The sequence below is a fragment of the Dunckerocampus dactyliophorus genome, chromosome 6 (genome assembly GCF_027744805.1).
Source record: "Dunckerocampus dactyliophorus isolate RoL2022-P2 chromosome 6, RoL_Ddac_1.1, whole genome shotgun sequence".
Lineage (NCBI taxonomy): Eukaryota > Metazoa > Chordata > Actinopteri > Syngnathiformes > Syngnathidae > Dunckerocampus > Dunckerocampus dactyliophorus.
In genome coordinates, this window is record NC_072824.1 from 32,590,998 (window position 1) to 32,616,686 (window position 25,689).

The 25,689-nt window shown below is 42.7% G+C and overlaps 2 protein-coding genes across 7 annotated transcripts; one reads left to right on the forward strand and one right to left on the reverse strand.

Moving 5' to 3' along the window:
• Nucleotides 1-31: 31 nt before the first annotated feature.
• Nucleotides 32-14,579, reverse strand: exosc9 (exosome component 9). Of its 4 annotated transcripts, none has more exons than XM_054778278.1 (12): nucleotides 14,430-14,579; nucleotides 11,631-11,733; nucleotides 10,979-11,098; nucleotides 10,703-10,805; nucleotides 10,484-10,621; nucleotides 7,568-7,650; nucleotides 7,164-7,296; nucleotides 6,202-6,290; nucleotides 5,969-6,115; nucleotides 2,856-3,028; nucleotides 2,619-2,792; nucleotides 32-1,339 (listed from the first exon to the last, which is right to left on the reverse strand). In XM_054778278.1, exons 2-11 carry the CDS (start codon nucleotides 11,666-11,668, stop codon nucleotides 2,623-2,625), a joined length of 1,194 nt encoding a protein of 397 aa, XP_054634253.1. In that variant the 5' UTR covers nucleotides 11,669-11,733; nucleotides 14,430-14,579; the 3' UTR covers nucleotides 32-1,339; nucleotides 2,619-2,622. The 4 variants fall into 4 exon arrangements, with proteins under 4 accessions (XP_054634253.1, XP_054634254.1, XP_054634251.1 ...); XM_054778279.1 differs by having other exon boundaries at nucleotides 14,423-14,553; XM_054778276.1 differs by having other exon boundaries at nucleotides 33-1,339; nucleotides 11,639-11,733; nucleotides 14,430-14,578.
• A 954-nt stretch (nucleotides 14,580-15,533) lies between these two features.
• Nucleotides 15,534-25,632, forward strand: clgn (calmegin). Of its 3 annotated transcripts, none has more exons than XM_054778273.1 (15): nucleotides 15,534-15,759; nucleotides 16,726-16,965; nucleotides 17,055-17,128; nucleotides 18,656-18,714; nucleotides 18,877-19,018; nucleotides 19,709-19,790; nucleotides 19,907-20,099; nucleotides 21,218-21,407; nucleotides 21,504-21,617; nucleotides 21,713-21,869; nucleotides 22,942-23,157; nucleotides 23,226-23,342; nucleotides 23,417-23,591; nucleotides 23,671-23,822; nucleotides 24,168-25,632. In XM_054778273.1, exons 2-15 carry the CDS (start codon nucleotides 16,729-16,731, stop codon nucleotides 24,231-24,233), a joined length of 1,974 nt encoding a protein of 657 aa, XP_054634248.1. In that variant the 5' UTR covers nucleotides 15,534-15,759; nucleotides 16,726-16,728; the 3' UTR covers nucleotides 24,234-25,632. The 3 variants fall into 3 exon arrangements, with proteins under 3 accessions (XP_054634248.1, XP_054634250.1, XP_054634249.1); XM_054778275.1 differs by having other exon boundaries at nucleotides 23,677-23,822; XM_054778274.1 differs by having other exon boundaries at nucleotides 16,729-16,965.
• Nucleotides 25,633-25,689: the final 57 nt, after the last annotated feature.

A 25,689-nucleotide genomic window follows, 5' to 3' on the forward strand; every position in this document is an offset into this window, starting at 1 on the left:
GAGTAGTGTTTTTGTTTGGTCTGAGCCTTCAAACTCCTTTATAAACACAAGGTGATACTTTTTATTCAGTCATCTGTTGTCTCCATCATAGTTCATGTTTCATTCATCATAAAGATAAGCAAATGGCTTTACGTAAGTGGCCCCACCAATTAACCGGAACTATGTTCCTCATCACCCAAATCAGACTAGAACTCTGCTCAAGGGACGAAGTGAGGGGTAAGTCACTGGTGATGCACTACACCGCTGATGAGGATGTCATATAACTTCATTTAAAAAAAAAAATCAGATATATCCCTTTAAGGTAAAACTGCAATTTAAGATATACTTGTACACAGTATGTGGTAATGTTTTACTGTATCAGATGGTCCTGGCAACGTCAAATTGTTTATGTACAATCATTTCCTCAAAATACAATAATTGTAATATTCTGGCGCAATAACTTGTCATTTACTATCTGGCAACCCTGCTGAATGGTATTATTGCAACAGGTAAGCCAAGCAAAACGCCAAATAAAACAATACATATTCAAATACTTAAAAAAATGTGAATAACTGTAGCCCAAACCTTCCTAAAACACCTAATTGTCACATTTCCTGTATTGCATCTTTCCATCCATCCATTTTCTATGCCGCTATGCCACTAGGGTTATCCCACGCAACTCTGGAAACTATCCTGTAATTCAGAAGCATCAGAACAGAAACTTAAAATTGAACTTTTTTTTTTTTCCCAGGCAGTGTGGGCAAATTATTTAAAAAAAAAATACTTAGTTACCAGGGAACGTCATTGTGTTTTTTGGAAAATCTTCAAATACAGTACGTCAAATAACTTGCATTTAGCTTTGTAGTGCCGTTGAGAGGCGCTTGAAGAAATTCAAGTTACTCACAACGGATGAGGACAAACACTTTGCTGTGGGACATTTCCACCAATGACGTTGAAGTAGTGCCTGTACAGTACTTGCATCCTACAAACACCAAATAATCAACAGACCGCCTCGTTGCATCGAGTTCTCACTTTGAGGTTTGGAACAGCACCCCCACCTACTTCAACTCGTCAGTTCCACATGCATTTCTGCCTTCAAGATAAGAAAATGTGACTTTCAGATTTGCTTTGCATTTGTAATGTAATTACAGTGGGGACATTTCAGTGTTGCTTAAAAGCAATCTAAAGAGAAGATACACAGGAAGTAAATAAAGCCAAGTTGGAGTCAAGTTGGTGGGAATCATTCGAACCAGGGCTGGAGTCACCAAGAGGTCGGCTTCTTTGGGTTTAAACGCGTCTCTTCATTTTTTGGCGCACTTTCTTTGATGCTGCTGGCCCCTTCTGGTGGGAACTTGTACTCCTTTAAGTGAGGAAAAAGAACAACTGTCACTTTGGTCATATTCTTCTCATGTTTCAAATACTTTCTCTCTCATCAGAGCATTTTCCATCATGCTTTCCATTCTAGTAATCATGCACATGTTAGCACCGCCTTTGCTATTCTGACAGCAGGAATACACAAAATGTACATTTTATTTCTGTTCTTTAAAACAGTTTAAGGTGGTAATGCCAAATGGGTCCCGGATCAGTTCTTATGAGGTGTATTGGTATTATTAAGATGCTGGAAGCAGACACACTCAGGTGGTGTGTTCACTACCACTTCAGTCCCTGAACCATCTTCTCAATTGGTTCTCCTCATAAATTAATAATAATAATAATAATAATAATAATAATAATGTATTGTTCATCAGCTGATCAAAAGTTTAAGAACACAGCCTTTAAAGGCCACAGTCTTGGCAAAAATGTGGATTCAATGTCATTTTCTGTCCAGCATCCACACTGTCAAGATGTCTCGATGGCAAAGGCAAAAAAGCTTTCTCTCTTTGAACAGTGTCAGATTGCTCAGCTGCATAAGCGAGGCCTCTCGCAGCGCGCCATTGCTGACAGTCATTTGAAACTTCTTCAAAGATCCTGAGGTTTTTGGAACAAAAAAAGTTATCATAAGTGGCAGACCCAAAAAAATGTCACTGGCCCTGAGCCGGAGGATCCGGCTGTCTGTCTGTCATGACACGGGACCATCCTCGGCCCAAATGAAGGTTGTTTCTGGTGCGGAGTGCAGTCCAATAACCTCACTCTTTTGGACCATCCTGCGTGTTCCCCTGATCTACAGCCATTTGGGAACATTCGGGCATGGATGGCAAGAGAAGTTTCCAAAAATGGACATCAGTTCCAGCCAATGGATGCCCTCCATGAAGCCCCCTTCACCACCTGGAGCAACATTCCTGGCATCAAGCATGTCCAAACCAATTTGTTCAGATGATTAACAAGAATGGCAGAGCTACTCATTCCTGACTCCTTTCTTGAACATTTTATTTCTATTTTAGGGGGGGTTAGGGTTTTTTGAGCTATGACCTTAAACTTTTGATCCGCTAAGAAACAGCCTATTCCAGTTTAATGCTTGTTTGCAATAAATGGCTTACTTTACTTTTTTTTTTGTCTCACCCCCATTTTGTCTTTTTGCATTTTTAAGCTCTCCTGAGAACCTCCTTGAGATCCAACAGCGCCAAATGTAAATTCTTGCAATTTTTCCACTGGTCTTAAACCTAGCGGGTCATGAAATGTGCTATGGTCTCCTAACTCGCCTTCTTAACAGAAAGCAAGCAGCGTTGGTGTTACACTTTCAGGTTTGTACTGTCCCAATAAGATCTGAGAGGGGTCATACTGGAAAGTCTCTTCCTTATCCTTTGGGTCTGCTGTCTCTGGATCAAGTATGACGACTTCCTCCTCCTCACTGTCTGATATTTCAACCACATCTCCTGAAAACACAAATACTCCGTTCAGTTCAGACACAAAAGTGTTGATTCAATAACCTTTTCTACCTTGCTCTCGTTTGTTTTGCTCCACTTCCATCTTTGTTTCTTTACTATCGTCCTGTTCATCGCTGCTGATTTCTTCTTCCGCATCCTGTTCGTCTTCCTCTATTCCCCAGCTGTTCTGCAACCCCTGCCCTACCTGACCCACACCTGGGACGGGCACCACCAGCGGTTGATTTCTAGCATGGCTTAGTTAAGCTTCCTCCACGGGTTAAAAACTACCGATAGGCGTTGGTGATCGATCCAAATATCGATGGGGTCCATCCCAGGGGTAGTACTTTGGTACATTGTGATGTTGTTTACAAATGCAGGGAACACATTCAGGAGGACTTTGGGGACAAAGGAACCAAAGAGTAGTTTTTGCTTTTGTCTATTTTACCAGCAGAACCTGTTTAAGTCGACATCCCTCCGATTGTTTGGCTCATGTTGACATAAGCGGTTGTGGACATAATCCAAAACAGTAAATGCACATTTACCTGTGAATTTGGCCAAAGACAAAAGGAGAATGGGTCATTCTACCGCCAAAGAAACAACTTTGGTTCGATGTCAACGGTTTGAAGATCAGTGGAACTTTCTTTCCTGTTGCCCCTCCCATCCTTGACAGAACCACAACTTTGCTTTTGTGAAAACATGCGAGCGATAACGATGAAGGGCCCTGTTTGTCATAGAAACGACCGCTTTGGCTCTCACATTTTTTGTCGACGTCGACTTATGCGTGCACTTTTTAGTAACAGCATCACTGTGGACCAGGGGCCCGTTGCACAAAAGTAGCATTCAGACAACCAGGATAAATGACCCCGCTGAGTTGAACCAATCCAAAACAGGAGCGTCTAGGCTTAACTGACCGAGCCAAGATAAACAGACACGCATTCATCATCAACTGGCAACATGGATGAACCCGTTGCTTTGTTATCACATCATCCTTACTCGCTCAGAGCTTCAACAACAGTGTATGTACTCTAAGACCTTTGGGTAATTAACGTCTCCAAAAACATAGTCGTACTCTGATTATGGAGGGTGAGACGTGAGTGACATTGTGCAAATGTAACTCCATCAGACTGTATAACTCTTATCTTGTAGATGTGCATTTGTATTTAAATGGGATGTGTATTTTATATACAGTATAGCATGTGGGAGACTGCAAATGATCTAATGATTGAAACATCATCTCAAATAGTTCATATAAAATTAGGCCTGTCACGATAACAAATTTTGCTGGTCCATAATTGTGCTACAAATTATTGTTGATAATCTATTTCATCGACAACATTTTTTAGACCGTGTAATTCACATTTGAACCACTAGATGGTACTCACGTTTAGTGTACAGTAGTGTACAGTGCACCACTGTGAGCCATTAGCTTGACACCGAAGTTCCCTGTACAGTATGTATGTTTTTGCAATGTTACGAAGCCCCGGAGGGACATGGAGAAAAAAAATATGATGGGTTAAAAAAAAACAACGAACTTTTGCGTTCAGTTTTGCGAGGGAACGCAAAAGAGACTGTGGTAAAGATGGAAACATATTCACATATTCAAACTTCCAGGATCAATGACTCCCAAGTGAATGGTTCTAGCACAGCAAACCATACCTCTTTCCAACCGTGCAACACAGACAAACAGCTACAACCCAGTTTTGATCAAAACCAGCCGTGTTCTGTGCGGTCTGACTTCTACTGATCTCTAGGAGAAGCCGGCAGCGAGACCGGAGCACAGGGACCGTCTACAAATGTCTTCTTCTTCATCTGTATTATGGCGGTTAGCATCAATGTTGCCTACTCCTCAGTAAGACAAGAATCTATTGGCTGTCCAGGAAGGCCATAGGTGACGTCGTTGGCTAGTTAGCATGTTTTTTGCAAATAATGTTGTAAGAGATGTAGGAAAAAAACATAAGTATGATAGATTAACAAAGTAAATAAAAACACCTTGATTATGTTAAGAACTACAAAAATATATAAGAAGCAACAAGTTTGTGAAAATGGACTTTTACATCATTTAGGGCAATTTTTATTAGGTTGTTAATAAATTGACTTCTGCAACATGTAGGACCACAAAACTCACCTCACACATCAGTGACTCCTTCCTGGTATTACTACAGCAATTAGTTTGGAAAATGTGCTTTTAAATCATTTTTGGGAATTTTCATAAGAATTATCGTTAATAAATTCAATTGTGTCACATGTCCGTTCACTTCACTTCTGTGAAGAGTAAGACCACAAAATTCACCTCACTAATCAATGGCCAAGTGAAGCCATGAACGGACATGTTACACAATTGCATTTATTAAACTATAACATTTCCCCAAAATGATTTCAAAGCACATTTTCCCAAAGTCTTTGCTGTAGTGTGAACAGGAGAAGGCCGTTGATGTGTGAGGTGAGTTTTGTGGTCCTACACGTTCCAGAAGTGAATTTATTAACAACCTAATAAAAATTCCCCTAAATGATGTAAAAGTCTATTTTCACAAAGTTGTTGCTTTGTAAATATATTTGTAGCCAATGACGCCATATATGGCCTTCCAGGACAGCCAATAGATTCTTGTCTTACTGAGGAGTAAAATGCAAAAGTTTGTTCTTTTTTTTTTACCCATCATATTTTTTTCTCCATGTCCCCTCCGGGGCTCCATACAATGTAGCCAGTGACACTGTCTGAGCGCGCATCATGTTGTCCCATTTTTGTGCACCCGGATCACGGATAAATTGAACCAGGAGAACCAAAATATCCCGGCTAAAATCGCTTATCCCAGTTTTGCACGACGGGCCCCAGGACTTGTTGAGTTGTGAGACATAAATTGGGTCAACTTAAACGTGTCAATCAGTTTTGGCACTCAGGGGGGAGGCATTGAATAGAGAGCCCCGCAATGCCCCCTCCTTTCTGATTGGTCACTTTAAACGCCTACTGTCTCCAGGTCAGAGCCAATCCGAGGCAGAGTACGACGAGTCATAGGCACGTAGGAGGCACAAAGAGTGACGGTGAGCATGCAGAGAGCCGTTATTCAGAGACCACAATTGTTGTATTATTTAGGTGATATTGTTGCATTGTCTTATATTCTTGTATTTATACGTTAAGTTAATGAGTTTGTTGTTTGTTAAAAATAGATTGATCTGCTTGTGTAGGATACGTCTGAGGAGTTGCCGCTGCTTTCTGGATGATGTCGTCGGCTCTTTGGGACACGTCTGTCATTCCCACCGCAGTCTCATCCTTTTTCAGTGCGGTGATGCGCTCTTGAGGCATCGACTCGGCAAAACCACACCTGCCGCCTGCTTTCCTGGAAAGTATCCAGACGGAGTTGTTAGCCATCTGTGAACAACCGCCGGACCGTCACCCTTGAATCACACGTGACGGTGAACTCACCGGGCTGCTTTGTCATTCTCCAGGGCCTTGCTGATGAGCTCTGTGATTTCCGACACTTTGACGCTGGCTATTTTACTGCACCTCATTACCTTCAACACCATGGAAAAGGAAAAACACACCTCCATTTTTCACATCACAACTTCCATCACGAGGTGCTTTCCCTAGTTTTACACACGGCTGTTTTAGTTTGGTTCCATAAAAGGCTAAAGGTCTAGCTTCCCAACCGGGTACGTGAGGAGAAGGTACGTGAATAAAAATCATTAGCGCTTAACACTGACAGTTACGTAATGCACCTGAACGATATTAGGAGTACTTTCTTAAAGGGACAAGACTTGTTTGTGACTTCATGGACACGTAACCTCACTATGGGGGTCACAATGCTGAATGGTTAGCAAGGGATCAAATCGTTATTTCCCTCCCTTAAATTTGTAACCTTTATTTAATGTTTTTTTCCTGCAGATTTCTTTACATGTTATCTCTCTGTTAGAATAAACTGACCATCAAGACTCCCGCCTCCTCCAACACACACTAAGGAGCTCCATGAGTGACAGGATGATACGGCCACTGTGTGTGAGGGAGGGGCATGCAGGTCTTTCCTTCCTGCAGCTGCCAGACTACAGAACATAAAACGCTCCACAAATCCTGTCCAATAACCGTGCAATCAACCTGTGGCTTGATCAACACGTACACAGCTGTAAGTAACTTCCTGTGCTCGTGTGTGCTTTTGCTGCTGGAAACCTGGAATTTCCCCTTTTGGGACTAATAAAGCCATATCTGATCTTAAAGGTTCTGAACCGTGCCCATCTTGACAAGGACATACAGTATACAAGGTTAGGTATGCTTTAATGACTTGCGTTGAGATCTGGTGCTCTACGGAAAATAAAATAAGGAGCCATCGTGGGGGAACCATTGGACAAATAACATTTCGGACGGCAAACGGCCAATAATTGACGTCTACGAACCTGCTCCTTGAGCAACATGATGCCTCCACTGGACTGAATGGAGCAGATTTCTCTGTGTTTGTTCATGGCAATCATCAGCAAGCCGTCCATCACACGCTCCTCCCGTTCGCACGGATCTATGAGCAGATAAGTCCTGCGGCGAGAACAGGAAGTGCAGTAAGTACACAATCATATTTCTGTATGCTGGCACAGCACAGCAGACAAGACTGAACTACAGGGGTGGAGATGTGACGATATGAAGACTTTCAAGGAATTCATTTCTAAACCCAACATTGCAGTGGCATCACCAACCGTGAGAAGGTTGCAGAGTACCAAAATAACAAAATCCTAACATTCTCGCTCCTTGAGCAGACATGATTGTTATTCATTCAAACATACGACTGGGGGGGAAGCTGTGGCCTTACCCTTGTTGGAAGAAGGAGAAGCTGACGCTGATGGGCATGTGGTAGATGCTGAGAGGAATGGGATCTCTTTCTTCTGCACTGTACTGGGGGGGCGGAGACATAATGAGTTGCAGGGTACAGGCGGTCCTCGTGTCTTGTGTGTTATGACGCACTCCCATGAATTCACATAAATTATTGCTACTGCGAAAAGAGAACTAGTCACCTACGTGTGCGCGGCGCAAACATCCGTAGCCGTATGTCCCTTTTGTTTTGTTTTTTTAACTTTTTGCCCTTCACTGTCTCTCACAGGCGCAAGGCAGGCTCTTCTGATGGCAGTGCATCAAGGAAAAGGATCAACTGATTGATTGATTAAAGTTTAACGACACTATCAACACAAAGTGTCATTTAAGTGTCTGGACCTTAATATGTGAAGTTATTAATGACAAAACCTGTTTCTCGGGAGTGTAATCTATCAATTTAATTAGGGAGTAGAGCTTGTAAGCTTGTAGAAACTGTGATCTACTTTACCGGGAAAAATTCCCTACTCTTTTCGAACAGGGAAGTAGGTTCTTTAATGTTCAAATGGTGTGGCTTTTCTTTATACGGGACGGCGGCTTAAAGTCTCCTCTGTAAGACTAGATATTGAATAAAATGGCCTGCCAAAGGGCCTGTTTCCATCATCTAAAACCTAATAAAAAGATTTATTTCTGAGAAACTCTATGATGCATGATCGCGGAACTTGGCTGAACAAGGTTTTCAGATCAGGAACATTATAAAAATGGACACGGATGTGAGCAAACTCAATGCATTCAAGAAGGAAATGTTTAACTGAGAGTGTACTACAAGTATTACATGATGTACAACGGGGAGGGTTTTATGCTGCAAGTAAATAGGAGTGTGATAAGCGAGAATGACCAATTTGAATACGAGTTAGCACAGCGTCTTCCCGTCGCTTAGCTAATATTGTAATATTGTAATATTGTAGTACGTGGTTCGATTATAGGCTGATGTTGGTAGAGTTTGTTACCGGGATTTAAATCCCATGACGTTTGCCACTTTATTTTTATGTATTCATTCGTCTTTGGTTTTAAGTCTGTATAGGGTATCTTCATTTCCGTTACAGCCATATTAAGCGCCTCTTTTGCTAACATATCAGCTTCAAGGAAAAGGAAAGTCAAGTGAAATTAGACATGCCCAGAAAGTGGAGAAATGTCAATAAACGTTGGTCGCATGCTTGGTTGCTGTAAGCCAGTGATGCTCGACTGATGGGTCGGATCCATTCTGGGTGGGTCGCAGACAGAAAGTCAAAAATGACATTAAAATATGTAACACAGCCGTCCCTCGTTTAGAGTGGTTAACTGGTTCCAGACCCGACTGCAATGAATGAATTTTGGTACAGCATAGAAAACCTGTTTATGACGTTCTAAATACATTTTTTAACATTATTAGAGCCCTGTAGACATGAAATAACACCCCTATAGTCACCTTTACACTCCTATTATTCTTTGTTTACAACACACTGCGCACTTTTATGCCACAGGGGCTCGAGAGGGCCGCGAACTAGCAAGCTAACCACTCAGCCTCAAATTTATTTCTTCTAAACTTAAGAAGTCAAAAACTTACTACTTCCATGCGGAATGGGCTGATCATGTGGGACATGCCATGGCTGCCTTCATGCAGTGTTAAGGTAATGTAATGTCTCAATGTTTAGTGTCATTACTGCCGCCTAGCAACCACAATGCTACATATCACTGCTGTTTCAATATGTTCTGACTAAGAATAGACCATAGTCTACCACTAAGCAGCCATCATTTATTACTTTATCCATTCATTTCTGATCAACCACAATATTGCCAGGGACGACTGTATACAACCAATTACTTTTTAAAGTCTGGTCTTCACACACTGTTGCTGGTATTGTGGCCCATTCCTCCACGCAGATCTCCTCTAGAGCAGCGATGTTTTGGGGCTGTCGCTGGGCAACACCGACTTTCAACTAGCTCCAAAAATTTTCTATGGGGTTGTGATCTGGAGACTGGCTCGGCCGCTCCACGACCTTGAACTGGTTCTTATGAAGCCACTCCTCGGTGGCCCGGGCGGTGTGTTTGGGATCATCATCACGCTGAAAGACTGAAAAGTCTTACTGATGGTAGCCTTTTTACTTTGGTCCCAGCTCCCTGCAGGTCGTTCACTAGGTCCACCCGTATGGTTCTGGGATTTTTCCTCACCGTTCTCGTGATCATTTTGACCCCACGGGGTGAGATCATCAGGCTTCAATTTTTCCATTACAAGAGTGGAGGACAGAGGAGCCTCTTGCTTGTTTGTAGGTGACCAAATATTTATTTTCCACCATCATTTGCAAATAAATTCTTTAAAAATCAGACAGCGACTTTCTGGACTTTGTTTTCCGTCGTTTTGTCTCGTAGTTGAGGTACGCCTGTGATGAAAATTGGAGACCTCGCTCATCTTTTAAGTGGGAGAACGTGCGCAATTAGTGGCTGACTAAATACTTTTTTGCCACGCTGTATAATACATTGAAATGATAATAAATAGATATAAATGCATACAATACTGTAATTCAAAAAACACATTTGCTTGGTTTGACTTAAATAAATGGAAAGAAAAATGTAACAAAAATGACATCCGTAAACGTGGGTACAATCTGATGAACAGTGGAAAATGTGTGTCCCAGGATGAGACCATTTGAGAACTATAAAATGGACAGTGATAACTAAGCAACGTAGTGGTCTCATTATTGAGACGCCCTCCTCCCAATAAGCCCGTCTCTCCCTCTTTTGCAACATCCCTCCCAGTGTGCAAGACAGCCACAGGGATAAAAGTACCATAAGTAGCCGTTCTCTTTTTATTCTTCTTTCATTTCATTGTCTCATCAGCAAAGCAGAAAGAAGCAGCGCTCTAGTGTTTCTGCTCACTCACCACAGTGACTTCATTCCCCTGGATGCCAACGTCAGGGCGTTTGAAGTGGCACAGAGCAGCGATGGCGGCGATGCTGGCAGCGTCCATCAGGTTCCCATCGTGATTCAGCATGTGAACGTCCACCCGGATTTGCCACACCTGATCACACAAATGTAGCACCGCGACTGTCACAGCGGAAAAGACCACATTGCCCACGTTACCGGACGTGCTGGTGTGTACCTTTTCTCCGGATACCACACACAAGGATTCTATATCAATGCACTTGGAGTTCCTTAAGCATCGCTCCAGCTGTCGGTTTAGCTTCACTAACAACTCCGATTGCCTTCGGAGAAAGAAAACCAGTATTAATATGAATATTCTTATATGACTTTAATATCATTGATATTATTAACTGCTCTATAGGAAAGGGTATCCTTCGGTGCTCCATCTGACGCTAATATAGAAAATAACAAACAATAATAATACAAAAATAATGATGGTGGGGGAAACACTCACCTGCCCTGTTCAAATGCTGGTGAAGCCATGGGTGACAGCTCAATATTGAAGAACATGATTCCCTCATTTGGTCGGTTCTCCTTGGGGGCCACCAGCTCACAGGACACCTGGGCCATGACCCTGAATCATGAACCACATTGACAACCATTTCCAAAATGAAATATTGAGGCTTAGAATGAAAGAACACCGAATGAGCAGCATGTACTGGATTTTGCACACAGTAATAATGAAAAATACTGAAAATGGCCCCCAGGCTGCACTTTGAACACCCCTGGCTTACACCAACAAAGCAAAGTGCAAAATCTGATTTACTTATTATTATTATTGTTTATTTGACACACCATAATATTTTAGAGTATTATAGGGAAACCAATTTTTACGACCTTTGACATAAAGAGAAATATTTCGTGTCTTTACAGACGGTTGTCCCTCAGGTCTGGGACCCCTGTAGCGTTTGGACGTTGCTGCACGTGGGTCGTAGAAAAGGGATATAAAATAGTAACATTCCAAATTGGGTGAATGAATGACAAAATGCTAAAATAGGAGGGCTCTCCTCCATGAAAACAAAACATTTTGATTTGTTTTCGAACACTTCCAGACTGGCATTTGAAGGGCTGCAATATAATCAGTTCCACTGTTCGTGTTCACTTACGAGCTCACCTGGTTTTCCCCAGTTCCACGAAGCAGCATCCAAAGTCAGTCCCAAACACGATCTTTAATTTTCTGTAGTCATATGTCTGCCGTCCATCCAGGCGCTGCAGCAGGAGCATGTAGGAAAACAGGCCGTTGAAGCCATGTGCATAACTTCATGTAGACGTCATTAAATAGGTAACAACAATAAAAGTATGTCTGTGTAGGCTCTCAGTCGTACAGGAGTTGTCCATCGAGGAAAAGGCTTCTTGAGACGTCATCTGTACTTCTGTGTAGAAGGTGTCGGACGTTTCGCTCCTCATCCGAAGAGCTTCGTCAGCAAACTAATAAGTGCTGGTAGCTTAGGCCTTAAATACAGTAAGAGTGGGCGGAATAGGTGTGCCAACACCCTCCTCCTATTGGTTCGTTACACTAAGCCTGGGCGGAGCAGTGGTATAATCCTATCCTGTTATTCACACCTACGATAAAAGGGAAGTGTCGCTCCCTGAATTGGGTATGAACGACTCTGATACTGGCTTGTTAGCATCTATTGTTCTGGCTCGGCCCTGCCTTCACCTCATTTGCAAGACTAAGAGCTGTGGGTTTTGGTCTCAGTAACCTGCTGAACACAGGGTCCAAATTAAACCTCAAACCACCATTCCGATTCAATGATGGGTTCTGTTGTTTGACAAAAATAGCTTCCTTTACTCCTCTTTCAAACCATCTGTTTTCTTTGGCCAAAATCTTTACCTCGCTGTCCTGAAAAGAGTGATTGGTAGCTTTCAGGTGTAGATGTACTGCTGATTGAGGACCACTAGCATTGTCCCTGCGATGTTGATAAAGCCTTTTTTTGGAGCATTTGCTTAGTTTCCCCAATGTAGTGCTCTTTGCATTCCTCATCTTTACAGTGGATGGAATAGACCACATTGCTCTGTTTCTGGTTTGGAGCCTTGTCTTTAGGATGCACTAATTTTTTGTCTCAGGGTATTTACTGGTTTGAAATAGGTAGGAATTTTGTGTTGCCATAAGATCCTCTGGAGTTTTTCGGAGACCCCCGCTACATAAGGGACTACCACTCCTCTCCTTTTTGCTTCTGTGGGCTTTTGGGTTTCTTTCCCTACTCTCTTCTTTTGACATTTGTTAAAAGCCCACCGTGGGTACCCACAGGTTGAGGGCGCTCTCTGGACATGTTGTGTCTCCTTTTTCCTTCCCTCAGCACTAGTTGGTATTTGTTCCGCTCTATGTTGGAGGGTCCTAATAACCCCTAGTTTATGTTGTAGTGGATGGTTTGATTCAAAAAGCAGGTATTGGTCAGTGTGTGTGGCCTTTCTAAATACCTCTGTAAGTAGCTGTCTGTCCTTTCCTATAATTACCTTGCAGTCTAAGAAGGCTAGTTGGTTTTCTTTAGTGTCCTCGCGAGTAAATTTGATATTGGTGTCCACCGCATTGATGTGCGGTGGACACCAATATCAAATTTGGTGTCCACCGCATTGATGTGCGGTGGACACCAATATCAAATTTGGTGTCCACCGCATTGATGTGCGGTGGACACCAATATCAAATTTACTCGCGAGGACACTAAAGAAAACCAACTAGCCTTCTTAGACTGCAAGGTAATTATAGGAAAGGACAGACAGCTACTTACAGAGGTATTTAGAAAGGCCACACACACTGACCAATACCTGCTTTTTGAATCAAACCATCCACTACAACATAAACTAGGGGTTATTAGGACCCTCCAACATAGAGCGGAACAAATACCAACTAGTGCTGAGGGAAGGAAAAAGGAGACACAACATGTCCAGAGAGCGCTCTCAACCTGTGGGTACCCACGGTGGGCTTTTAACAAATGTCAAAAGAAGAGAGTAGGGAAAGAAACCCAAAAGCCCACAGAAGCAAAAAGGAGAGGAGTGGTAGTCCCTTATGTAGCGGGGGTCTCCGAAAAACTCCAGAGGATCTTATGGCAACACAAAATTCCTACCTATTTCAAACCAGTAAATACCCTGAGACAAAAATTAGTGCATCCTAAAGACAAGGCTCCAAACCAGAAACAGAGCAATGTGGTCTATTCCATCCACTGTAAAGATGAGGAATGCAAAGAGCACTACATTGGGGAAACTAAGCAAATGCTCCAAAAAAGGCTTTATCAACATCGCAGGGACAATGCTAGTGGTCCTCAATCAGCAGTACATCTACACCTGAAAGCTACCAATCACTCTTTTCAGGACAGCGAGGTAAAGATTTTGGCCAAAGAAAACAGATGGTTTGAAAGAGGAGTAAAGGAAGCTATTTTTGTCAAACAACAGAACCCATCATTGAATCGGAATGGTGGTTTGAGGTTTAATTTGGACCCTGTGTTCAGCAGGTTACTGAGACCAAAACCCACAGCTCTTAGTCTTGCAAATGAGGTGAAGGCAGGGCCGAGCCAGAACAATAGATGCTAACAAGCCAGTATCAGAGTCGTTCATACCCAATTCAGGGAGCGACACTTCCCTTTTATCGTAGGTGTGAATAACAGGATAGGATTATACCACTGCTCCGCCCAGGCTTAGTGTAACGAACCAATAGGAGGAGGGTGTTGGCACACCTATTCCGCCCACTCTTACTGTATTTAAGGCCTAAGCTACCAGCACTTATTAGTTTGCTGACGAAGCTCTTCGGATGAGGAGCGAAACGTCCGACACCTTCTACACAGAAGTACAGATGACGTCTCAAGAAGCCTTTTCCTCGATGAACAATAAAAGTACTAGGTAATTAATCCGTATTGTTTTTTTTATCGTTTATCGAAATAATTTTAACCAAACGTTTTCTTACAGTTTACCTTTTTCTCTTCGATTGCTTTAAGCAAGAAATCCCGCTCGCAATTTGACAAAGGTGTCTCCTTCATTCTGCAGGCTTTTCAGCGTATTTTGTGTGTTCCAACTCCTACAACATGTCTAAGACAAGCATGCGACCGCCATTATTATTTTTGTGAACTCTAACCCGGAAACGCATCATACGTCACACCAAACGCAGTCCCCTTTTCTTTACGGAATGTGCGTAAAAAATAAAAATAACAAATAATTACGGAATGTGTGTGCTTTGGTGTCCTAAAATTCCCGTTTATAAGCATATATGTTGGTTTGTCACGTATTTTCTTTTTAAAATTCTGCCACAACACCTGAAACGAATAAGGCGCTCTAAAATCACGAGCTGTATAACCTACGACTGAAAAACATACACGTTAATCACTTGCATGTCACTCAAGTTAATGAGTAAAGAGCGAATGTGTGCTGACCATGAAATCTTCTGACATTTCGTTAGTACTCGAAGGCACCATCCGCGCTGACCGTTACAGGTGGGCGGGTCGATATACATAGCGATTGTATCCATACCAAGCTCAGAACTGTACGTGTATCGAAGCGATACTCGCGTGATTAAATTGATATTTTTCGGTTGTCTTCGATGTTTACTTTCACAAATATCTGTGTATGTTTTATGTCCTATTGTTACATTGTTGATATTTTTGTACTTTTTATAAACTAAAGTCATTGGACATGCAGTAGTAGGGCTAAAGTCAAAGAGCCACGATTAGTTTTTTTCTTTTTTAAATTGTTTCTGCACTATTTTGCGCAAACAACTGTATTTAATAAAAGGTCATAACAGAATAATTGTATTATTTTGTTATGGTTACATTGTCTTGTTATATTCATTGTTAAAATTCACAAATGCGTTTGTTGATTAAAAAAATCCAGTACATAAATTTTGCCTAGGATATTTTTCGTGTTTTCTTAAAAAAAACTTTCAATGAATAAAAAGGTTTTAAAAATTGTCCGTATCGTCAATAAAGGGCCTGTATTTACTTGGTGCTGGGGTGATATCAAAATGTGCAGTATCGCCCATCCCCACTGACCATCTACGCTTAATGCGCATGCGCATCTTTAAAGCGGTGTTGTCCTGTTGGAACCCTTTGAACGTCATATTGGGGCCGAGCTGTCATCTGAGAGCTGTTGACTGTGGTGTTCGTACAAAGTGTACAATCACTGTTACCTTTTTTTATATATACATTTGGACACACAGACGCACAAAAACAAGGGAGCCTGTCTGTTTTTGCCTTTGCGGAGAAGCAGTTCGGTGCCTGTAGATTTTCGTTTGCGCCAACTCGACTCAAGGTTTGTGCGCGCTCATTCATTCTCCATCTCTCCTTCGACATGGCTGCTAATAGCAAGCTAGCCCTTCTCTTCTATTATTGTATGTTGTTTAAAAGCCATTGGTGGCGCTTCACAATTTGTGCTGCTCCGTTTGAATGCCAGTGATGGTTCCCTTGGTACCCAACTCGTGTCTATAAGCAAAGCGCCGTTCGTAGCGCGCTTGCCCAGCAGCTAGCATTAGCGAGAAGAGCAGGTGCTGCAGCAAGAGTCCGTTTATGTCGCAGCCATGTTGGTTCCAAAGATCTGTCCCATGACCCCTTTTGCTCAGCTCTGACCTGTCCCATGACCTTTGTTCGCCCTGCAATGGGTTACCCATCGGTTGTTAGGAGATGTGCCCGCAGCTTACTGCAGGGTTAATGATTGTTGCTGGTCACTGATGTACATCCATTGCACTGCTGTTGAAAACTGGAAAGCGTCATACAAACACGTGCTACAAAATACCAGGGAAATAATGAGAGTCGAGCATTTACACTAAATGCTTGCCAAATGTTCATTTTCTTAATATTTACAAATTTTAATAGACTATTTGAAGGTTTCAGAACTGTATAGCAGTTCCGGATGACCATTTCAAGTATCATGACCACTAAGTGTTTAAAAATAATGCAAAATGACAAATGACATCAAGATCTTTGAATGTTATAATTAAACAGCATATAGGTGGTAGAGGGAAAGGAAGGTCACTATGATGATTGTGCTGTGTTATCCGGTGGATTCATCATGATCAAAGCCCGTCCTTCATCAAGGAAATCACAGGTTGTTTGATAAGCTCATGCGATGCCATACTGCCTTTTGTCTGAGCGAGCATTCTTCCATACGCGCTTGTTCTATCTATATTATTTGCACCCACACACTCACACATCTCTAAACATAGTTTAGAGTAAAACATAGTTCTCCCTTCTCACACGCCACCACTCTCACCCATTGAAGAAGATGCTGGACAGGCGCTGGATGTGGCGGATGCTGCTCCTCTCTGCCCTGGCTATGGCAGTAGTAATGGCCCACGAGCAGTCCAAGGTTGACGTGGATGAAGAAATTGGCTTAGACGAAGAGGAAATGGAGGCGCTCATCACTGAGGAGGAGGAGGAGGAGGAGGAAGAGGAGAAGGCGGCAACAGATTTTGATGAAATAGAGCAGAAAAGCCCAGCCAGCGACAAGGTCTCTTTCGAAGTGAGTAAAGAATTCCCTGAGTGGGAGTGGAATTGACTCTACTTGGGAAGGGAATTTGCTTTGAACTTGTCTTTTTGTTGGCTTCCTAGGTAACATACAGGACACCTGTGCCCACTGGAGATGTTCACTTTGTAGAGACCTTTGATGATGGCTCACTCGACAGGTAGTTTTGTGATGCTGAAAAGTAAGAAACTTCAAGGAAAACTGCACTTTTTTTGGGGGGGAATTTTGCCCATCATCCACAATCCTTACGTGAGACATCAACATATGTCTTTCTATTTTCTGGGCGTTCTAAAGATATAAAAAGAGATAAAAAGAGACAGCTCATTTCTCCATGTAATGGGACACACCTATGCCGCCTGCAAAGACCGCTAATAAAACACCTCCAAAAACCTCAAACAAGGTTTTATGGTTTTACAGCCGTGCTCTGACCATGTAGCAACAGGTAAAGTCATGATACTATGGAGTACTTACAGTACTTTTCTGTGTTTTGGTACTTCTAAGCATTACCAGAACGTCTTTCCTGGGCGCATTGATTTCACATAGCAACATAGAAACCAACGCCGACACCTACAGTATTGTTAACTTTTCCGAACTCAAAAACAAACAGCAGCGGCAGATCCAAAATTTTGGGAGTGGCCTCAGGCATTGAGAGCGCGGCGCTGACTCGCTGCAGGCGAGTGTGTGGTGAAGCTAGTTGCTAGCCGGCTACTAGCTAGCCGGTGTGTGGCAAGGTGTCAGTGCGCCAGTCACGTAGTTCAATTGCCGTAACAATGTTGTGAGTAATAATAAAAATGTCGCTGTAGCTTGGTTAATATTCACGTCACATTTTATGTGAACGGAGCGTTGTTGGCGCCTTTTTTTCAGAAGGCTTTATAGGCAGAATAAGGGTTTCCCATTACATTCATTCTCTGCTTTGTGATTTTAGCTGTTTTTATATCTTTAGAACACAGAAAAGAGAAAGCCGTGTTCGTGTCTTGCATCAGGATTGTGGATGATGGGCGAAATCCGCCCCCAAAAAAGTCCTTTTAAATTCAGTGCAGTGGAGCCCGTTTATGTCGTCATAACTGAAACTGAAGTTAGCTATTGCTTGCAACTTTGGCCAGGAACAAGGAACAAAGAGAATGGGAGCTAATACATTTTTTTTAACAGATTTTTATATTTTTATTTTTTTACACCGATGGCAATGTTACAATTTTCGTGCACATCTTTCTTCCAGTGGCTACCAATCTAAAAAAATAAATAAATAGATCACTCTGTGCAGTTTGTTAGTTGCTCTGGTAGGTTTATTACTGTCAAGATTTTATTTTGAAGCTTACTTTGCACTGAACAGGAAGTCACTGCGTATGTTATAATGCTGTGTAACTAGACAGTAGGTACGTTGCAGTGTTTCCAGCAGGACTGCAATGTATTTGTGGCAATGGTGGGTTGCTAAGGGGATCGCTAAATGTAATTTGGAGTAAAAAAAAACTATTATAGCTCATAATTGCAGAATTTGGGAATAGAAATAATTTCGGTAATCCTAACGAACCTAAAGGAAAAGTTCAGTGTGATTTTATTTCAGATAGTTAGAAAAAATGGATAATGCGTCTTTTTACACAGTGTATGTAAACCTGTGGGTTCAAGTCTACCTAATTAAAGCAATGAAACGGGCAAAGTGTGAGTTATTTGTGGTGTTTTCTTTCTATAGATGGCTGCTCTCAAAAACAGTGAAGGGAGATGCAGATGATGACATCGCCAAATATGATGGTTTGTTTGGTTCCTCTTGTCGACAAAGATGCGTGTGTACATTTGAGCTATACCAGGAATCTGTGGATCTTAGTTATCAGTCATTTAAAAAAAAAAATGCTTTAAGCATATGCAGTCGTTACGCCCTGAAAAGATGACTCTTCCTCTGTGTGGTTCATGCAGGAAGGTGGACAGTGGAGCAGCTGAAGGAGAACAAGGTTCCAGGAGACCAAGGCCTCGTGCTCAAGTCCCGGGCGAGGCACCATGCCATTGCCGCCATGCTTGACAAGCCCTTCATCTTTGAGGATGAACCGCTGGTTGTACAGTGAGTACACACTCCTGCATACTGCTGTTAACAATGTAGGTGGTGGCATGGATCATAACTCCCATCTTGCCAGAGAGTAAGAACATGTAGCAGGAGGGCTTGGGGTTGCCAACTTGGCCATTTTTTTTGTTTTGGTTTTTTTTTTTTGCTATTTTGCGAGCTTGAGTTGTGTAGGAACTTGTCAGTGGCAAATTTGGACTTGCATAAGGAAGTGCTCTTCATTTGCAGCGACACTGCACAACAACAATAACAACAGAAAGCTAACACGTGGAACATACCATGCAACCTTATCTACTGCACTACACGTAAAATAAATGTCCACACATGAACGTACACGCACAATTACACCCTGAGCCACACACTGCAAGGCATGCTGGGTAATGTGCCCCAAACACGCGACACTATATTTATAGAATATTCAAACCCCTATACTGTAGAGATTCTTTTAAAGGCGACAAATTTAATGACTTGTTTTTCTGGTCTTATTGGACACTTTTGGAGACTTACATGAAAGCACGTGTTGCTCTTCTCAACGACCAGTGTGTCCTGCAGTGGGCATCGGAAAAATGTTGTTATTCCTGTGGGGAAACAATGGAATGGCATTGTGTTTATGAACACATTCCATTATTCCTACACAGCAAAATGCATGGAAAATAATACATTTGTTTTTTTTTTGTTTTTTTTTTGTAGATATGAAGTTAATTTCCAGGATGGAATTGACTGTGGTGGCGCGTACATTAAACTGCTTTCGGACACTGGGGATGTCAATCTGGTGTGTACATAACACATTACACGACTGTCAGATTTGTATCTATGAGCCAAGTGCTACAAAGTGTCACATTAGGACAGGTTGATAGATCTTAAAGGATGATACTTGCGGCCTTTTAGGAGCAATTCAATGATCGCACACCCTACACCATCATGTTTGGACCTGACAAGTGTGGCGAGGCCTACAAGCTGCACTTTATCTTCCATCATCGGAATCCCTTAAATAAAGATACGGAAGAAAAGCACGCCAAGCGGGCTGATGTGGACCTCAAGAAGTTCTACACGGATAAGAAGACTCACCTCTACACTTTGGGTATGGTGGCAGTGTCCTCCTTTGCAAATGTGGTGCCATTGTGTAAAAACGCCCCTTACACCAGGGGTGTCCAAACCTTTTCCACTGAAAAAGTAAAGGGTGCCAGGGACACGTGATAGTTAGTATACCAACACATATAGATGTGCTAACAAGTTAGATTTTTATAGGTAAAAATGAGTATTAGTATGAACTTCACTCTTTGCTCTGCCCCCCCGAGTTTTTTGTTTAATTTTCCAAATATTTTCACTTTGTTCTTAAATTATCTTTGAAAAATATCTCCTCGTAATATAATGACTTTGGATTAATTCCCATAATATTGTGCATTTTTCCTCAACCAAGTTTTCCAAAAATTTAAACTTTATTTTGTTTTCATTCTATTCTGGCTTAAAAAAAAACCAAACATTTTTTCTTTAATACTTGAACTCCGCGCTACTAAAATGATATTTTTCCTCATAATATTACGAGTTTTTTTTTGTAAAATTGCAACTTTTTTCTCGCTAGAATGCAACTTTTTGTATGGTAATATTTTGACTTTATTCTCATAAAATTACAAATTCAACTTAATTAAATGATGTTATTTTCTTCATAATATTACCATGTTATTCTTGTCAAATGACATTTTTTTGTCTTTATATTTTGACTTTATACTTGTTTAATTACTGCTGATTTTACCATTCCTGCTGTTGCTTTTTAGCTTTCTTTTTTTAATTACATTTTTTAAATTTGCTGCGAGCCAATAAAACAACCGCCAAGGGCTGTAAGTGGCCCCTGGGGCTGAACTTTGGACACCCCTGTCTTACAAAGCAACAGGACGTACAGGACGTGAACGTATTTGTGGCGCTGGTGGGTTACGGGGTGTGAGTGAGACGTAATTGTCGAATTTGCATAATCTGCAGAAGAAATACAAATAATTTGAGAAAAATGACAAAAGTGAATCAATTTTCCCAATAAGAAATAATGTAAATCCATTTAATCTGTTCCATCTATCCGTTTTCTAATTCAATACTGATACGACTGATGCAGTCAGTACATGGATCAACCCACCCCCAAAAAGGCGTGTATAGCCCGCAAGCACGTGTGTGAATAATGCCTCACACGTGTGTTCCCACTGCTGGTAGTCCTCAAACCAGACAACAGCTATGAGATGTTCATCGACCAATCCAGCGTGAATCGTGGCACCCTGCTGCACGACGTGGTCCCGCCAGTCAACCCACCCAAGGAGATTGATGATCCCAATGACTCCAAGCCGGAGGACTGGGACGAGAGGGCTAAGATCCCTGATCCTGAGGCTGTCAAGCCTGATGACTGGTGATTGCATGCCACCTCCATACTCGCAGACAGGAACAACTTCCATTGAAATGTTGGCAGCTTACTGCAGATTTGTAATGGAAAGCTTTGTGTCAGGGATGAGGACGCGCCTGCAAAGATTGAAGACCCAGACGCAGCGAAGCCAGAGGGCTGGCTGGACGAGGAACCCGAATTTATCTCTGACCCGGATTCTGAGATACCAGAAGACTGGTAAATAAACCATGACCGCATTTCCAACAAACACAACCAGTCCTGACATGTATACAGATGAACCATCTGGCCTGACTGCTCTTCTGTGTGTGCAGGGATGTTGAGATGGATGGAGAATGGGAGGCTGCACAGATACCCAACCCAGCCTGTGAGAGCGCGCCCGGCTGCGGGCCATGGAAGCGCCCCATGATCAATAACCCTCAGTACAAGGGCAAGTGGAAAGCCCCACTGGTGGACAACCCCAACTATCAGGTAACCATAAGCTTCTGCTGGACTCGGCAGAGCACATTGGAACCCTTTTTGAGTCAACACATGTATGTGGACCAACTCATCACGTCCTGTTCCACAGTTTTCTTATTACTAAAAGTAGCCGTACACACCCAAAGGGGTCATTGCTATGAAAAATTGTGGGGGCGCTAGATGACATCATTGTCTAATTTGTGCTTTAAAAAAAATATAGTGACATTTCAGCTTTTTTTCATTACATTAAGCATTTTTTTCTTTTCCATTTATGCTTTTTTTATTTCTACAATGTATCACAGGTGCATAAAAATAAAGGCACGGGCCACAAATAGCCGCACTTGGGACACCCGTGGTGTACATACTGTATTTCACGTGGAAGGTGAAGCGTTACTAAATAATGGAGAGTATCTCCAGTAGGAGCGTGACAAAATATCGATATATCGAACGATCGTGATATTTAACCCTACAATGGATTTTTGATACGCTCGCGCTCTGTGTTGTTTTAAAATAATTTAGATTCAAATATAGCCGCTAAAAACCTCGTCCAGCGTTCCTCCTCAGTGAGTCGCCATTTTTTACTTGTCAGTCGCAGAAAATTGGGCAGAAGTCACAGAAGAAGAAGAAAAGGAAAGAGAACCCAAACGGTGCGCTGTGATGGACTAGTGCAGTGAAGATAAATGTTCTAATCACAAGTGTGGACTCACTTTGGCTTTTATAGCGTGGCTGGGACTTGGGCTGGATGAGGACTTTGCCGTATGCGAGGAGTCTCACGAAAGTGCAGCACACGGGCGGCACGACCAGTATGCACAGCCACCTTGTCCGTCGTCATCCTCGCGGAGAAAACTGCTTAGTGAGAGAAATGTTGATTTTTTCTATTCAAATGCAAACAATCAAGAGTCGTGCATTTAGTTGACCTCCTGTGTTGTCAGCTTAGGCCAACCTCATGCGGGCCAGTCTGTGGACTCTACCACACAGTACTACACGGGCATGTCTGCATCTCCGCTCCCTCAGTGAATACTTGACCTGTTGTGACCACTCGTGTGTTGCTGATCTTCCATGCCAAGTTGTCTTTTCTCCACAGGGGGTCTGGAAGCCTCGTAAAATTGACAACCCTGAATACTTTGAGGACCTGCAGCCGTTCAGAATGACGCCATTCAAAGCCGTGGGCTTAGAGTTGTGGTCCATGACTTCAGATATCTACTTCGACAATTTCATTATCACCTCTCACAAGGAGGTGGCCGACCGCTGGGCCTCTGACAGCTGGGGCCTGAAGAAACTTGTGGCCAGTGCGAACGAGGTACGCTTTGAAGCTCGGCTCATTCGACGCTCGAGTCGTTAACGTGGTTCCGCTTGTCTTCCTATCAGCCTGGGATTTTTGCTCAGCTGATGATGGCAGCAGAGGAGCGGCCGTGGCTTTGGGTGGTCTACATCCTGACAGTCGGTCTGCCTGCAGGACTTGTCGTGCTCTTCTGCTGGCCAAAGGTACCTTCAACCATTTTTCTTTCTATCTCTGCGCAGCCTCACCATCCAAACCATCCTTCCTGTCCATGTTACAGAAACCAGATGACTACGTGTACAAGAAAGTGGATGTGCCGCAGGCTGATGTTGAAGAAGAAGAGGAGGAGGAGGAGGAGGAAGAAGTGGAGGTGGTGGAGGAAGAGGAGGAAGAGGCTGCAGCAACAGACAAGGATGACAAAGATGCCGAACCTGCAGAAGATGAAGCAGCTGCAGGTGAGCTAGAAGAAACCCACACCTCTGCTATTCTGCTAGTGTTGCTCCTCCCAGTGGCGTAAACAGTCTGATTTAATAGCTACAGAAGAAGCCGACGAGGACGTCGACGCGACCCTTTTAAAAGGGGACCATCCAGATGTGGGCGATGAGAAGGTTGATGGCGATGAGGAAGACGGGGAGGAAGAAGAGGAGGAGGAAAAGAAAGCTTCTGAGGGAACATTAGAAGAGCAGGTAAGTTTACTTGTTGAGCTGAGATGTCTTGTTGGCCTCTAATGCTCTCTGGAACGTTCACACCAAGAAGTGCGGCAAAATGCAGTGCACTGTCAGTACCCGGATGGTGCACTCAAAAAGGTCCAAATGGTGAGTGCACAGTGCTGCACACCACACTCGATAGTCCGCATCTTGTCTACGTAGCGGAAGGGGAGGGACTAACTGAGGAGCAGCCGGTGGATAGTAGTAAACGGTGCGCAAGTACAGTGTGCACAGTGTACTTAGTTAAGTGCACTGAATGAAGTGTTGCATTTTGTTGTGAAGTTAGTATGGATCGCCATTGCTCACAATGGTGTTTTTGTTCAGGTTGAAGGAGGTGACACCATGGAGAACAAACTGGCGGTGAGAAAGAGGAGAGTACGGAAAGACTGAGGCCACGTCCGAACCCGCCGTCTCCATCGTCGCTGACAGGGATGAGTTGGAAGGGCCGTCTCCGCTGCCGTTTCTGCTCTCCGAGTGAGCCGAGCAGAAGAAAACTTGCATTTCCTCTAATCGCCCGGTAAGCCTGCAGTCACCCCGGCTGCCCTGCCACGTCTCCCTCATCCTTCTGCGACGGCACCGCCCTGCAGTCTCCGCTGCTTTCTGCTCGTTTGCCTTTCAGATGCACCACCCAAGGATTTTATGCTTTTTGTTTTGTTTTGTTTTGTTTTGTTTCCACCGCTCATGCCGTCTTCTCTTCATCCTTTCCAACAATTGTACGTCATCTATGCTCCTTTTCGTCATCAAATCCCGGCTCCATCTGTGTGCCCTGGAGCGAAGGCAGTGTACGGCATCCGGACTGTCAGCTTTTGCTTTCAAGAACACGTCTAAAGACATGTCGTGACTTACGTTAACTTCCTTGGCGAGTTTTTACTGTTTCTAAGAGGCTAGGTGGAGCAGACACCACATTGTCTAAGCAACCTGTGCACATTTGCTAAATTCTTAGTTTGCAAAGGTCCTTTATTTACATTTTATAGTGTTTTTACGTGTAATAATTTAGACCAGTGGTTCTCAACCTTTATTGAGCGAAGGCACATGTTTTTTTTATTAGAAATGGCAAGCCACGACATACTCTGTTATATGAATGGCGACAGGTTCATTACAGGTATTACTGCCATCTAGTGGAAGAACATTGAATTGTTGTGCCTGTCATACCTCACTGGTGTAGATTGATGATACATTAGTATTTGTAGTAAATAAATAATTTTCGGTAATTAAATTAAATTTTTTATCATTTTCATGTGGCACATGTTTGGAAACCACAGATTTGGAGATTACAACTGACACTTATCAACTATTGTTGAAAATGGTATATGATTTTAATGGTGTATTTGAAGGACACACTGTAGAGCTTGTACTCGTTCTAGTTTTTACAAAAATCCCCACTGATAAACCCAAAATCTCTTCTTCTCTTTGGTACATTCCTAAAAGCGACCACGACAACATGTTGAACTGTGCTTGCAGACGACCCAGCAGACATGCTGTAGACACGTGGCGATGGAGCTGGAGGGCAGTCATCATGTGTATGGCGCTTTGGAGTGTGTGTGTGTGTGTGTGTGTGTGTGATCATAGCCCCAGCTGTTTGAACAGGACAGGATGTGTTTTAGGACATTTACTGCAAAATGAAAACCCCACAAGGTTGCGGTCTTGCTGTTGCCCAGACGATCGTTTCAGTTTTCTTTCTATTGTCTCAAAGCTTTTATGGTTTAGGTTCTTCTGGCATATATCATCCCCATTTATGTTTATTTGCTCATTTGCATTGCTTTTGAAAATAAAACTATTGAATATGAAAGCTCTAAAAGGTCTTCTCACGTTTGTCATCGTCTTACTGTTGACACAAGAATCGAGA